Source organism: Theropithecus gelada, chromosome 16 (assembly GCF_003255815.1).
Source record: "Theropithecus gelada isolate Dixy chromosome 16, Tgel_1.0, whole genome shotgun sequence".
NCBI lineage: Eukaryota > Metazoa > Chordata > Mammalia > Primates > Cercopithecidae > Theropithecus > Theropithecus gelada.
In genome coordinates, this window is record NC_037684.1 from 39297671 (window position 1) to 39314645 (window position 16975).

General features: G+C 39.1%; 1 protein-coding gene across 7 annotated transcripts in view; it reads right to left on the bottom strand.

The window, feature by feature from the left end:
* Positions 1 to 16975, bottom strand: part of CEP112 (centrosomal protein 112) — a 542833-nt gene that overhangs the window by 111402 nt on the left and 414456 nt on the right. For all 7 annotated transcript variants that reach the window (XM_025362280.1, XM_025362276.1, XM_025362279.1 and 4 more), the window contains one exon: positions 4263 to 4325. In XM_025362280.1, the coding sequence (XP_025218065.1) occupies positions 4263 to 4325 (63 nt within the window). The remainder of the gene's footprint in view (positions 1 to 4262; positions 4326 to 16975) is intronic.

Below are 16975 nucleotides of genomic sequence, written 5' to 3' on the forward strand. Positions count from 1 at the left end.
ATAATAATGTTTAAAAAAGGTTCTAAGAAAAATGAAAGCTAATATATACAATCATAATGAAAACCCTCCAGTTTTGATTGAATCATAATTTAAAACCATAAACAAAATGCTACCACTCAACTAAATGTTTATACTGCATTAGTTTCAACGAAAGAAGTGGATTAGATAATTTTCATATGGATATTAAAAATTAGTATTTTCAGAAACAAAAGGAGAGCTATTTTGAGCTGATGGCGTAAGCACCCGAACTCATGAAAGTCATAATAGTTAATAATAGTTAACAATAATTGTTAAGCAATTAATGCTTTGCAAAAATGTTAGTCGTCTTAAAAAAAAAACCAAACAAACAGGATCCTAAATAGGGGTTAGGATTTCATCTTCAACTCATTCTATTGTTTTTCAGATTGTAGTACAGTTTGAGAGTTTTACAAAACTCTTCTTTAAAACATGATACAGTAGAGAAGACATGCCACTTAAGAAGCCATGCTTAGGAAGGTTAGGTGAACACTGAAGCTTCTCATAAAATAAGTGGATGCCCCGTGCATTCTGGGTTGGCCCCCAGGAGGCTGGCACAGAGATGGGCACAGGGGTCATGTGGAATAGTCCCAGCTACTAATACGCCTCAGGTGTTGGGCAGTGTGGGGCAGCGGCAGGAGACACTCGTCCCTCGGCAGCAGGCAAGCTCAACTAGCATTCAAACTTCAGTCCTGCCCATGTTTCTAACTGTGGACATTCTGGCAAAATGGCAGTATCTTTCCTTGAAAAATGGCCACTAGATGACTGGGCTGAGTGAGGAAAACTGTATTAATATTGAAGAGACAAGGTAAATATATAATCACTTATTATTTCAATGTTTTAAGAGGAGTAAACTCCAGCATTCATCACGACCACAGTGTTTGCATCATCTGCATTCTTTTATTAAGATTAAAAAATATGTGATTCTGATGGAAATGATATTTGGGGGCATGCCCAGAGATGATGCAAACACTGCAGTGGTGGCGAGGGTGAGTGCTGCAGATCTCAGAACGGGCACAGTCCTCAGGTGTGCCAAGGGTTCAATGTACATGCTCTATTAGGTCCTAAAGGCTTGATAAAATTGTGAAAAGTAAGCAGCTTCCTCTAAAGGAGGAAAATCTTTAAAATATTTTCCAAATTTAATCTTATGCTCTCTGAGGTACCAACACATTCATTACTAATGCATTCATTTTCTTTTTTTCAGAGAGGGATTTTTGAAAACCCAACAGAGTTAAGCAGCTTTGGTTTTAGTGTTCTCATCAGCTTAATGAGATATGAGTTAGAGATTCCAACAAACTATCACTTAAATATGGAGAGATCCAATCCACAGTCTTGTTTTATAATGCTCATTTTTAAATAATCTGACATGCTTCTCTGAACTGACTGGCACTGTAGACTAATGCTTCTCAAATGCCATTTCACAGATATAAATATTTAGAAGTTGGCAAACAAAATATTATCAATGTAAGGTTATCATCCTAACTTTTATGAAAAGGATGGACTATCTTTTATTATATTACACCCTTTCTAAGATTTTTTTGGTGTTGCGCTGTCCCTTGATTAATGAAATGATGGTAATAGTGTATGGTAGTTGTTACTAGTTGGTTTTTCCTTCTCCACCTTCAAGTCTTTCCTTGGGAAAACAGTTAGCAACCCTATGCCTCTCCAAGCTTTTCAGGGAGATTTTATCAATTTGTGAACACCCAAAAACATGGTGTCTGAAGCAATAATCTGTTCCACCTTCCAAACTTTTTTTCATTCTTCCCTCCCTCCTTTCCTCTTTCTCTATGGCAATTTTAGTGCTGATACTATAATAATTGACATTCATTAAGTGCTTTAGTGTGTACTAGGCACTATACTGAACACATTTTTGGCATTGTTTTACTTAATAGTTAAAACCATCCTATGAGGTTGTGTACTGCTCCTCTATTTGACAAATGAGGAAACTGAATTCCAAAGAGGGCAGGTAACTTGCTCAAGGTCATGGAAGTGGTAGGGCTGGTATTCAAATCCAGGGGTGCTGGACTCCAGAGCTCAGGCTTTCTTCTGCATTAACTTATATTTAATTTGTTTTAATATCAACTAATCAGGCTTCTTCATACATTCCTTTAGATAAATACTCCTGTTTACACTCTCATTATTCAGGCATTTTTATTAGCTATCTTATATCTCACTCTCGGTCTGTTTCCCTCATTTAACATAAAGCGAAATAAGCAGGATGTTAGGATATGCCAACTGGGGATTTTTAATGTTTTAATTTAAACTTTAACTTTTGGCCTAAATAGATTTCTTTTGATTGCAAGAATCTTTTTCGGTGGATTAAAAGGATATTTCTCCATGTTCTTTCCTCAAGGAAGGGCTGGAATAATGGCAATCAAGACATAATTATCATTTCTTACACAAACACATATGACTCTTCATTTGGACAAAGACTTTTTGCTTTTCTAATGGGATGTGAATTCATAGAACTGAAATTTTAGGCCAGGTGTGGTGGCTCATGCCTGTAATCCCAGCATTTTGGGAGGAGGGCGGATCACCCGAGGTCAGGAGTTTGTGACCAGCCTGACCAATATGGTGAAACCCTGCCTCTACTAAAAATACAAAAAATTAACTGGGTGTGGGGATGTGTGCCTGTAATCCCACCTACTTAGGAGGCTGAGGCAGGAGAATCGCCTGAAGCCAACTTGGAGGTGGAGGTTGCAGTGGGTCAAGACCATGTGATAACACTACAGCCTGGGCGACAAGAGCGAAACTTCTGTCTCAAAAACAAACAAAAAAATGAAATTTTATAACTATCACCAAAGTTTTGTCATATTAAAAATGGAAGGGATGGGCCAGGCGCAGTGGCTCATGCCTGTAATCCTAGCACTTTTGGAGGCTGAGGCAGGCGGATTATGAGATCAGGAGATTGAGACCATCCTGGCTAACACGGTGAAACCCTGTCTCTACTAAAAATACAAAAAATTAGCCGGGCATGGTGGCGGGCGCCTGTAGTCCCAGCTACTCGGGAGGCTGAGGCAGGAGAACGGCGTGAACTTGGGAGGTGGAGCTTGCAGTGAGCCCAGATCACGCCACTGCACTCCAGCCTGGGCGACAGAGCGAAACTCCGTCTTGGGGGGAAAAAAAAAAAAAAGGAAGGGATTGGACCAGGCTGGTAATGTTAAGGTTAAGAACTTCCACTTTGAAGTCAGATCCAGACTGGGTCCTGGCTTAGTTACTTGCCAACTTATGTGATCTTATCTCTCTGAATCTTAGTTTTCGCAAATGGAAAAATGGCACCAATAATAGTTCCTAATTCCAGAGTTATTGTGAAAGACTGAATGAGTCAACATGGTTAGTGCCCCATGAACATTAGATATTATTATTGTTTTGTTGTTGTTACTACTATTATGTGGCAGTATGTGGTAGTATGGTAAATTCTAGTTTACTACCAAATACCACTGTATATATTAAAAAATATGAAGACAAGCTTGTTTTACCAATCATTAGATATGCTCACAAAACCAAATGGCTTAACTTACCTACCTACCTGCAAAGTAAAGATAAGTAGTATTTATTTGTTCTAGAATCACTTACACAAGTAAGGAATACTTGGAGTTCCTTAAATGATACTATTGGATATCACTGTAACGACTTATGCTGAAAAAGTACTCTGAGCATCGTATTTCAAGTAGAGACAGGCATTCAATTATTGGCCTTTCTTATACTAAAACTACAATAGTAAGTACAAATAGCAAGTTATGGATGTAGGGACTTAGAATTCTCTTTTTCCCAAAAGGAGTCAACAGTTGAGCTGCAGACTTAACCTAGAATTATTTGTCATTTTGAATTTTGTTTGAAGAAGGCTTTAGGTAGAGCAAAATGGAATATTACAAAAAAAGCACAGATAGTACCAAACTGCTTACATCACAAATGTAGGTGTGTATCTCCTGTCCTTGTGAAGTATGTTTCAGCCTGGGCTTGTTCAAGTGTACAGGCTGGTTTTACAACATCTGAGTGTGTGTGTGTGTGTGTGTGCGCGCGCGTGCGCGCATGTGTGTGTTGTTTCAAGTGGTTAAATATGCCTAATTTTTCTTGATTTTTAATGACTGAAATATTAAAACCATATTCTGTTTATTTGTATACGCATAAAAATATACCATTTCACAAAAAAACTGAAAAGAATGAAGTTTAACTTGTACAAAGGTTTTATGTGGAGGTTTCATTTTTGTTTTGGTTTTACCTGGTTTTCTTTTAATGTTGCTTACCTGTGAAGATTTGGCAAGCTTCTGAGTGTATTCCTTCTCGATCTGCTTCAGCCTGCTGTTGGCCTGAAAAACACACGTACATGAACACATACACAGTGACCTGTGAGCCTGGTATCTCTTCCACATGCCTATCACCAGGCAGCTGGGATGCCTGCCAGCTGCACCGCCCTTCTGGGGCAGCCAGAAAACCACAGGGCTTGTCTTTGATGTGACGCCAACTATTCATCGCTTAAAAAGCGAGAAAAAAAAAAGATCTCTTCTGCCAATTATTAGACAAACATAAGACTTCTGTGGATAGAAAGAGAAACGGAGAAAGAGAGACAGAAATAGACGCAGCAAAAGTATGAAGGCTCAGAAGGTAAAGTAAGGGAAAGGGAGAAGAAACAAGAGGGGCAAGGGGAAGGGAGAGGGAAGTAGAGGAAGAGGAAAGGAAGGTAAATTTAATACTTTTTCACATTAATTAAAAAATAAAAGAAATCGATGCTTCTGGACAAAGGAGAGATGGGATTTTGAGAATCACTGAGCAAAGAGTTGAGCCCCGACTCTGCCAAATGCATAAGAGCTACTTTTTATAGTGACAAATGTATCTAAATCAAACAAGTTTTATGTCCTGGAAATAGGGTGGCCTTTCCAGAATCAGTCCACATTGCTTAGAACTTGGTTATCCCCTCTGCCACTCAAGTTCCAATTCTTTTTATGTGATCTGTTTTCTGCTCTCTGGAAACTTTTGGGATCTTTATTTCATCGTCAGTGTTTAAAAATGTCACCGTGTCGTGCCCTAGACTGGGTCTTTTTCCCATCAATCATGCGGGCACTGAAGAGGCTCTTTCAGTCTGAACTCGCTTCCTTCACTACTGGGAAAGGTTGGTCATTCCTCTCATTATTTCCTGTCTCTCTGTCTGTCCGTCTGTCTCTCTCCCTGTGTATATCTCTCCCTGCAATTCTGATTTTGTACCTCTTAGGTTTAGTGTCTCTTTTTCTTGTTGTATCTATGTTCCATTTCTTTGTCTTTTTGATTATTCTTAGAATTTCCTCAACTTTTCCCTAAAACTTTATATTCTGCCATCATGTTCATAATTTCCAACAGTTCCTTTTTGTTATTTGAACAGCATCATCATCATCATCCCTCTTTTTACAGATGAGAAAACTAAGGCACAGAGAGGGTAAGTAACTTGCCCAGCATCACACAGCTAGGAAGTGATGAAGCCAGGACAGAAACTCACACTTTGGCTGCAGAGCCCAGGTGCTCCACCAGTGAGAGCACTGCATCATGCCTTGCAATATAGTCCTGATATCTATCTATCTATCTATCTATCTATCCATCCATCCTTCCTTTCATCCATCCATCCATCCACCCATCCATCCATCCATCCATCAGCTATCTGTCTATATGTCTATAACTATCTATCTATCTACACATATATTTTAATTTTTTTCTGCTCAGTAGAATGTGCTTTTTTTTTTTTTTTTTTTTTTTTTTCCTGAGTTCCCTTTGTTTATTTACTTTCACCTGTCTGTTTTGGTCTTTGTCTTTCACTTCAGATACTTTCCTCAAATATCTGGTGATCTTTGATGTCCTTTCTTATTCAAAATGAGGCCTCCAAAGCTGTATAGAAGAATCTTGCATGTGGACGGGTTTGTGGATGGGTGGGAATCACCACAGGGTGTGCTACAAAGGGGCCTGCACTCTCTCATGCCAGCATCTGACTGGATTTCCCTCTTGGATCAGTTTGCCCAGAGCTGCATCCTCCCGTTTCCTGCCAGGCAGCACAAATCTGACGGCCAGTATTTTCAGAAGGACATCGAGGTGTTCAGGAGAGTGACTCTAGTGCAAGGCCAGCCTCACATTTCCCCTCAACTATACCTGAGGCCCTTTCTCATTCCATATCTCCAGAGAGCAAACCAGGGGGAGGGATAGGGGCAGTCTTGGGATAAAATCTGGGCCTTTTGCTCCAAATACAGACTTTCAACCAATCCTCCAGGTCTTCATTTCATTCCATACCCAGTCTCTCCAATTCCCGAACCTTCCCAAAGTTCTACCACGGGAAAGATCTTGCTGCTTCTAATTGGTATCCTTCAAGCCTCCCTTCCCCCAGAAATTGTTCAGTTTTTAGGATTCTTAGTTCTGCTAAGTTAATTTCAGGCCCAGCCTTTTTCAAGTTCTCAATGCTATTGATTTCTTATGTGTAAGGTTGTCTCTTATTTTCTTTGAAAAAAATTATAGCACAAAAATCTTGATACCTGAGTCTCATCTGCAGAGGTTCTGATTCAATTTGTCTGGGCTACAGGCTGGGCACTAAGATTTTTAAAAATCTCTGCTGCTATTTCAAAAGTTCAGCTGAGGTTAAAAACTACTGGTTCATGCCTTTTTCAATTTCATCACTTTCATTTTGATGGGACTTCCACAGGGAGCAGAGATAAAAACAGGTGAGCTCTGTTCCAACTACCTTTAGTTGGAAGCAACTGATTTATTTTCATATCACAAATAGGATGAGGAAGCAATCCAATGCTCACGGCCCACTCTGGGCTCACCTCTGGGCAGTACTAAGGCTGAATTGGTCACTGTTGGTTAATCTGTCTCTCTCCTACTACATTATGAGATCCTAGAAGGCAGCTCCTAGCCCCTAACATAGTGTTTGGGGCATAATTGTTCGTCTAATGAATGAGTGGATGTCATACAAGTCTTTTTCCTCTTCTATCGCCTCAGTCCGTACCTCTGAAGTTTTCCTTTCATAACCATTTTTTTATGGACTTAAGTTTAAAACCAATTCTTTAGAGTTCATTCCATAAATCTCTTTGTATCTATAATCCCATCGAGTACACAGGGTAGTTTTGCTTCTTCCAGAATAGAGGCATGTGACTAGTAAGTCATCAGACTTGACTCCAGCTCTATGATGATTAAAGCTGCTCTCCATCAGAGTTAGGGATACTCTGAACCTCTTGAGGTTTATTTGTCTTGGCTCACATTCTGTCGCTATTTTTTTTGGTCACAAAGTGCTTAATAAAGTATTTGTTGCTTTTAAAATAAACACTTAAGAGCTCATACCATGTCCCAGGCACTGTTCTAAGTGCTTTAAAAATATTCACCCACTAGAAAATCTGAAAATTAATTCTAGTGTCATAAAGATGAGGTTACTTTTCCCTAAAAATGCTGGAGTCACGGATAATAATTCACGCAGGAAAGCCTGTGTCTTGGTGGCAGCTACGCTTCAAGAGCTTATGGCCAGTCCCCAAATCTCACAAACCCAGTGAAGCTCCTGTATAACTAAATATCCAATTCATTCACACACGCTAGGCAGCTGGACAATAGCAATGAACAAAACAGCCAAGAATCCCTCTCTATGTTTATGAAACATCTAGAGAGTAAACAAAGTAACTTTGAAAAGTTATATGGTGCATGTGCTATGGAGAAATATCAATCAGGAAAGAGAGAGAGGAAGTGATAGAAGTTAGGGGCTACTTTATAATTTTAAAAATACTGAAGTAACAGATGGCCTCCCTGAGAGGTTGACGTATGAACAAAAACCTGTAGGGGATGAGGGTAATCTCTAGGGAAAGAGCATTCCAGGCAGAAGGAAGAATCAGCGCAAAGGCCTTGAGGCAGAGGCATGCACAGCATGTTCAAGACACAGTATGGAGGCTGCGAGCAGTGGCTCACACCTGTAACCCAGCACTTTGGGAGGCTGCAGCAGGCAGATCACTTTAGGCTAGGAGTTCGAGATCAGCCTGGCCAAAATGGTGAAACCCTGTCTCTACCAAAAATACAACAATTAGCCAGGTGTGGTAGTGCACACCTGTAATCCCAGCTACTCAGGAGGGTGAAGCAAGAGAATCACTTGAACCAGGAGGTAGAGGTTGCAGTGAGCCAAGACCACACCACTGCACTGCAGCCTGGCCAACACAGCAAGCCTCTCTCGCCAAAAAAAAAAAAAAAAAAAAAAAAAATCAGAGTAAAGGCCAGTGTGGTTGGATCAGTGCAACCAGTGGAACATTGGCTCCCTCAGACGACACAAGGCTGTGAGAGAACCAGGTCCTGCACGGCGTTGAATGTCATTGTAAGGAATTTGGCTTTTAAGATCAGTGAAACAGAGTCACTGAAGGGGTTTGTGTTAGTCCATTCCCGCACTGCTATAAACCAAACACCGCACGTTCTCACTTGTAAGTGGGAGCTGAATGGTGAGAACACATGGACACATTGGAACGGAACCCACTGGAGCCTGTAAGGGTTGCAGGGAGGGAGAGCATCAGGAAGAATAACCAATGCATGCTGGTCTTAATACCTAGGTGATGGGTTGACCTGTGCAGCAAACCACCACGGCACATGTTTACTATGTAACAAACCTGCACATCCTGCACATGTACCCCAGAACTTAAAATAAAAGTTGAAAAAGAAAAAAAAAATACAAATACAAATAATAAAAAGAGAAATATCTGAGTCTGGGTAATTTATAAAGACAAGAGGTTTAATTGTCTCATGGTTCTGCAGGCTATACAGGAAGCATGGCTGGGGAGGCCTCAGGTAACTTGCAATCGTGGTGGAAGGTTAAGGTGAAACATGCATATCTTCACATGCCCAGAGCGGGAGAAAGAGAGGTGGGGAGATACTACACACTTCCAAACATCCAGATCCCATGACAACTCACTCACTGTTATAAGAACAGCACCAAGGGGGAAATCCGCCCCCATGATCCAACCACTTCCTACCAGGCCTCACAGTCCAACACTGGGGATTACAATTTGACCTGAGATTTGGGTGGGGACACACACCCAAACCATTTCAGGGTTTCAGTGTAGGAGAAATACATGATTTGACATAGGTATTAATAGGGCCACTCCAGCTTTTGTTTGGGGCAAGACTGAAGCAATAAGACAGTTAGGAGGGTACTGCAAATAATCTAGGATGGCAATAGAGGAGGTGGTGAGAAGGGGTCAGATTCGGAGAAAAATTAGAAAGTAGAACCAACTGGATATACTGTATAATGGAAAGAGATGAGTCAAGGATGACTTCAAGATTTTTGTCCTAAGCAATTAGATGAATGAAGTTGTCATTATCTAACATGGGAAAAACTATAGGTGAAATAGGTTTTTGTAGAGAAGATCAAGAGATCAGTTTGTACTTATTAAACCTGGAGATGCCTATTAAATGTGCAGTATTGAAGTATTTGGGTATTCAAGTCTCTAGTTTATGGTTTAAGGTCTAGGTTAAAACTTCAAATTCAGAAGTCATCAGTTTATACAGGGTGTGTGAAACCATGCTACTGGATAAGATCCCAAGATTTCCAGTGTATATACTGGATGAGATCCCAGGTATACACACAACAAAGCAGAGGTCTAGGTATACTCAGCCCTGGGCCTGCAAATGTTAGGAGGCTGGGACATGAGGAGGAAACAGAAGCAATAGCCAGAGAGTCAAGAAATCAGGATAGGCTGGTGGCTCATGCCTGTAATCCCAGCACTTTGGGAGGCCAAGGCAGGTGGATCACCTGAGGTCAGGAGTTCGAGACCAGCCTGGCCAACATGGTGAAACCCCGTCTCTACTAAAAATACAAAAAAATTAGCTGGTGGCGGGTGCCTGCAATTCAAGTGACTTGGGAAGCTGAGGGAGGAGGATCACTTGAACCTGGGAAGTGGAGGCTGCAGTGAGCTGAGATCATGCCATTGTACTCCAGCCTGCCTGACAAGACTCTGTCTCAAAAAAAAAAAAAAAAAAAGAAAGAAAGAAAAGAAAGAAATCAGGATAATATGTCATCCTGAGCCAAGTGAAGAAAAGTGTTTCAAGGACTACTCAGCTGTGTCAAATGCTATGGGGAGGCCATAGAAAGTGAGGCCTGAGAATTGATCACATCAGTTTGGCAACATGGAGATCACTGGTGATAAGGATAAAAGAAATTTTGTTGTAGTGGGAGACATGACAGCTGGATTAAAGGAAGTTCAGAGAGGAGAGGCACTGGAATTTGTTCAGAATTTTATTATAAAGGAAGGTGAGAAATGAGATGGAAGCTACCCGAGAAATGGGTAAATTGAGAGATGATTTGTTTTGTTTTTTTGGTAAGCTGAGGAAATTAACAGCATGTTCGTAGGCTGATAGGAAAGATCTAGCAGTAGAGAGGGGGGGAAAAACCAGATGATGCCAGAGCTTTCCTAGAGACATGTCCTTGAGTTAAGGGGAGGGATATGTCATGGAGTGAACTGTGTCCTCCCCAAATTCCTATGTTATGTTGCAACCCTAAACCCCAATTTGACTGTATTTGGAGATAGGGCCTTTGGCGAGGCAATTAAGGTAAAATGAGGTCGTAAGGGTGGGACCCTACTCCAAGAGGATGGGTGTCATTATAAGAAGAGGAAGAGACACCTATCTCTCTCTGCCTGTCTCTCTGTACACACACACAGGAAATGCCTTGTAAAGAAACAGTAAGAATGCAGTGAGAGGCCTCACCAGAAAGCAATCCTGACACCACCTTCATCTTGGGCTTCTAGCTTCTAGAGCTGTGAGAGAATGAATTTTCATGTTTTAAGCCACCTAGTCTGTGGTGTTCTGTTACGGCAGCCCAAGCCAACTACTACGCGGTGGGACCTCGAGCACGAGGGGAGGAGATGGCCTTTGCTGGAAGTCCAGGCAAATGATTCCCCAGGAACAGCGATGGGAGCTTCCAATTGCTCTCATTATCTCTACAAAGCAGGAAGAAAGATTCATCAGCTGAGCATGAGGATGGTAGGAAACATCTTTGGGAAATTTCAGAAGTGAAGGAAGGCATAAAATAGTCATCTAAAATAAGGAGGAAAGGGAAAAGAGAGAAATCCAGTATGCGTCCCAGGACTCCAGGAAGCATCAGGACCCACTCGAAACTGCCAAAGCTGAATTTAAAATGAGGCCAGTTTGTAATACAGAAACACTTCTGGAACTTGCTAACAGCTAAAGAAAGTAAAATCAGTACTTTGGAGAATAAGAGTAACCGAAGGAATAAAATTAATTGATCAACCTTTGAGGTTTTTACCATTAACAGTTACTTGAGCCTAAATCATAGCTGCCTGAATTCCTGAACCCCTCTTATATAAATCTAAACAGCTCTAGTTTATCGTGGTTGAAAATTTGTGGCTAACTTATCAGGCAAACTGTCCCTAAAGCATTTTTTGAACAGTTTTAGTATCAAGATGGTACTGAGTGTACATTTCATTTCCCTGCTTAAAGGAAGGCTTAGTTATTTTAAACCAAGTCTTATTTTTATAGCTATCATTTGTATATAGAAACACAATTTTCAAACAACTACCAGCAGCATAACCTGAACAAATATATAACAGAAGAGGATGAAACCACAATTTTGAAGTGAGCAAAGTAGTAGTAGAAATAGTAGTAGTAGTACTGGTGGTTGTTCTTTCCATCTTTGGTTCTTTCTCACTGTTGCCATTTCTGATTGGTTGTGCCCATCCTCCTCCAGACAGTACTCAGTTCTCATCTGTTTTTCTAGGGCTGCTTCCTCAGATCATTCTCCTTATTAAAGAGCCCAATGTATTGGTTCACTTTTCCTGTGTAATTCCTAACAAAATCTTGGGTTTAAAACTCAATTAGAAAGGGGGAAAATACGACCAATTTACAAAAGTGTCCATGGTTGGTAATTATCTTAATGTGCTACCCTTTTCTTTGCATTATGCCTCAATTTTTAAAAAGTCCTTCATTCCTTTATTTTCCATTTCCTACCATTAATGGTGAAGGTTCAGGCATTCATGATTTCCAGGAAGGTGATTTGGAGAGAAGAAAATTAAGAGATTTGTCTAGAATATTTATATTTAAGGCAAACTCAGATCTTACAATGATATTTTTAAAATATAATAGCTATGTCTTTAAAATCTTCAAATATCTTTAAAATGTAATAGCGTAAGTGTCTGAATAAAATAGTTGTTTTAGGATGAAAGAAAGCAAGAATGTTTCCCAGATTCTTGAAACATGGCATAAAGCTCAGAAAATTATGCAGTACTTTCTATTCAAAAGCTTTGTAGGCATCTATTTGAACCCTCTTGGAACACTATTGTCAGAAGTGTATGAACCAAAGCAACTCCATCTTGAATAGGGGCTGGGTAAAATGAGGTGGAGACCTACTGAGCTGCATTTCCAGGAGGTTACGGCAGTCTAAGTCACAGAATGAGATAGGGGGTAGGCACAAGATACAGGTCATAAAGACCTTGCTGATAAAGCAAGTTGCAGTAAAGAAGCTGGCCAAAACCCACTAAAATCAAGATGGCGACGAGAGTGACCTCTGGTCATCCTCACTGCTACACTCCCACCAGCACCATGACAGTTTATAAATGCTATGGCAACACCAGGAAGTGACCCTATATGGTCTAAAAAGGGGAGGCATGAATAATCCACCCCTTGTTTAGCATATCATCAAGAAATAACCATAAAAATGGGCAACCAGCAGCCCTCGGGGCTGCTCTGTCTGTGGAGTAACCATTCTTTTATTCTGCTATTTTCTTAATAAATTTGCTTTTACTTTGCAGACTCAACCCTGAATTCTTTCTTGCGCAAGATCCAAGAACCCTCTCTTGGGGTCTGGATGGAGTCCCCTTTCATGCAACACTATGAATCTAGTCATGGCCAGCCTGGTAAAATTCTGCACCATCCTACCAGCAAAAATATTTAGACAATTTATAACAAATATTTATATTTAATTTAAAATATTTACAGAACATTCATACTTGAAAATATCTGTATTTTACTTCAAAATAAATGTGCAAATTTGTAAAACAATAAAATTCATGACTGCTGCCCTGGCTGTGATGAAGTAACTGGGACCACATTTTATCTGCCACAGCAAACAACAAGAAAACTGGACAAAACAAAGGAGAAACTGATTTAGGATATTAGGCAACAGGAAGCAGAGGATTGTGACCCAAAGAGAAGGGAAATAAATGAGGTAAGTGCTCATTTAGTTGTTCTTTGATTTAATTCTTCTCTGATTCTTTCATCAGAATTCTACAGTTTTCATCATATAGATCTCATACATACAGATGGTTCTTGACTTGCAAAGGCATTTCACCCCGATAAATTTGTTGTAAGTACAAAATTTCTTAAGTAGAAGATGCATTTGATACCTCAATAAACCCATCGTAAAGTCAAAAAAAATCATTTAAGTTGAACCTTTGTAAGTCAGGGACAGTTATTATAGACGTATACCTAAGTATTTAATTTTGAGGGTACTAATGTAAATAGTATTGTGTTTTTAGTTTAAAATTCCACTTATTCATTGCTGGTATAAATGAAAGCAGTTGATTTTTATACACTAACCTTGCATCCTGTAAACTTGCTATAATCACTAATCAGTTCCAAGAGTTTGTCAATTCTTTTGGATTCTCCACACAGACAATCATGCTGTCTGAAAACAAAGACAGTTCTATTTCTTCCTTTCCAATCTGTATACCTCTTATTTCCTTTTCTTGTGTATTGCATTAACTAAGATTTCTTTGATGTTGAAAAGGAGTGGTGAGAGGGGAATCACAATCAATGCCGTGTTTCTGATCTTAGAGAGAAAACTTCTAGTTTCTCACCATGAAATACAATGTTAGCTCTAGGTTTTTTGTAGATGTTCTTTATCAAGTTGAGGGAGCTCTCCTCTATTCCTAGTTTGCTGAGATTTTTTTTTCATGAATGGCTGCTGAATTTTATCAAATGATTTTTCCACATCTATTAATATGATCATGTGATCACATAGACGTGATTGATTACATTTGCTGATTTTCAAATTGTTGAGACAGCCCTGCATACCTGGGATACATCCCACTTGGCTGTGGTGTATAATTCTTTTTGTACATTGTTAGATTCAATTTGCTAAAATTTTGTTAAAGATTTTTTCATTTATGTTAATGGAATATAATGGTCTACAGTTTTCTTGTCTTATAATGTTTCTGTCTGGTTTTGGTATCAGGGTAAACGCTGACCTCACAGGATGAGTTAGGAATTATTTCCTCTGCTTTTATCTTTTGAAATAGATTATAGAGGATTGGTATAATTTCTTCCTTAACAGTTTGGCAGAATTCAGCATTGAATCCATGTAGGCCTGATGTATTCTGTTTTGAAAAAGGAGGGTCATTAATTATTGATTCAATTGCCCTAATAGAGATATCCATTCAGATTATCTTTTTCTTCCTGTGTGAGTTTTGGCAGATTGTGTTTTCGGCAGATTGTGTCTAGGTTATCAAATCTATAAGCATAGAATTGATCATGGTATTTATTTATTATCCTTACAATGCTCATTGGCTTTTCAGTGATATCCCATTTTTCATTACTTTTATTAGTAATTTATATTCTCTTTCTTTTTTTCTTAGTTTGCATGGCTAAAGCCTATCAAATCTATTGATCTTTTCAAAGAACCGGCTTTTGGTTTCATTGATTTTCTCTATTGATTTCCTGTTTTCAAGTTCATTGATTTCTGCTCTAATTCTTTTTAATTTTTTTTTTTTTTTTTAAAAGACAGGGTCTCACTATGTTGCTCAGGTTGGACTCAAACTCCTAGGCTCAAGGGATTCCCCAGCGTCCCAAGTAGCTGGGGTTACAGTTACATGACACTGCCCTCGGTTCTGCTCTATTTTTATTATTTCCTTTCTTCTGCTACTTTGGATTTAATTTGCTCTTCTTTTTCTTGCTTCCCAAATGAAAGCTTAGGGTATTGATTTTAGATATTCTTGTCTAATAAATGCATTCGATGCTATAAATTTCTCTTTAATCACTGCTTTCTCCATATCACATAAATTTTGGTAAGTTGTGGTTTCATTTAGCCCAAAATATTTTTAAATTTATATTGAGATTTCTTCTTCAACCCATGTGATTTTTAAAGTGTGTTATATAATCCCAAAGTATTTGGGGATTTCCAGCTATCTTTCTGTTGATTTCTAGTTTAGTTTCACTGTGGTCTGATATCAGATAATGTATGATTTCTATTCTTTTAAATTTGTTAAGATATGTTTTATGGCCCAGAATGTAGTCTATCTCGGTGAATGGTCCATGTGAGGTTGCAAAGAATGTGTATGCTGCTGCTGTTGGATGAAGTAGTCCAAGATATCCATTATTTCCAGTTGATTCTATGTCTTTACTGATTTTTCTGCCTTCTGGATCTGTCCTTTTATGATAGTGGGTATTAAAGTCTACAACTATAATAGTAGATTCATCTATTTCTCCTTGCAGTTCTATCAGTTTTTGCCTCAAATAGTTTTTGTTTGTTTGTTTTTGTTTTTTGTGCCTCATGTATTTTGATGTTCTGTTAGGTACACACACACCTGTTAAGGATTGATATGTCTTCCTGGAGAATTAAACCGTTTATCATCATGTAATGGCTACCACATCCCTGATAACTTTCTTTGTCCTAAAGTCTGCTCTATCTGAAATTAATATAACCACTAACTCTTTCTTTTGTTTAGCGTTAGCATGGTATTTTTTTTTTTTTTTGATCCATTTACTTTAAACCTATATAGGTCTTATATTTAAAGCAGGTTTCTTGGAGGCAATATATGGTTGGGTCTTATTTTTTGATCCACTCTCACAATCTCTGCCTTTTAATTGGTATGTTTAGGCCACTGACATCCAAAGTGATTACTTGATACAGCTGGACTTGTGCGTTTTCCATCCCCCACATAGAAGGCTAGAGTTGGCTGTAGGTGGTTATCTCCCTTCCCCCAGATTGGTTAGGCTCTGAAAAATCCCCAATAATTTAGGTGCTTGTAAAACAGTTTTTCTTGGTAGGCTTTGTGAAGGGCAACAAAGTGCTCTGGTGTATTTCACAATGGTCACTTTTCTCCTCCCCCTGCCAGAAGCACAAATGTTTTTTTCCACAATATTCATGGTGAGAACCTGGTCAAGCTCCTGGAGGCAAGACTCACAAAAGTGCTATGAAACTGCTATGGCTGCTTGCAAGCCATGTTAGACCCGATACCAAGAGAGTTTCCCTCAGCTAAGAGTCTCTATTGTGGGGAACATTTAAACAGAAGGACCCCAAGAGTCCCTGCTACTGTCAACTCTCATAGTCTGTTGCTGCCATTGCTGCCCTAAACTCTTATAGCCTAGGGCACTGAGGTACCCTCAGTCATCTGTGATACTGATCACAGCTGAAGAAGCTGCAGGGAGGCTTAACCACTGCATCTATTCAGAAGCAGGGCCAGCACAGCCTTTTCAACCAGCACATTAAGGCCTATCTGCAGATGAAAGTCTTTTCCTATGAAAGTAACTCTGTAAAGTTTGGAATTGGTGACTGTTTCATCAGATGTGAAGACATCAATTCAGAAACACAAGAAACGTGAAAAAGGAAGGATATATGACACCACCAAAGAACACAATAATTCTTTAGTAACTGACCCCAAAGAAAAGAAAATTTATGAATTGTCTGAAAAGGAATTCAAAATAAGAAAAGGAAACTCAAAAAAAATACAAGAGAACATAGAGAGACAATTTGATGATATCAATCAGTTTATGATCCGAATGAGAAATTCAACAGAGATAGGTATCATAACAAAGAACCAACAGAAATCTTGGACCTAAAGAAGTCAATAAATGAAATTTAAAAATAACAACAGAGAGCTTCAACAGCAGACTAGATCAAGCAGGAAGAAGGACAAATGTTTAGAGTTTTTGTATGTGGCAAAAATTAAGTTGTTATTAGTGTAAAATAGTCAATTATTACATAACTATAAGATGTTTTATATAAGCTTTGTGGCAACCACAAAGCAAA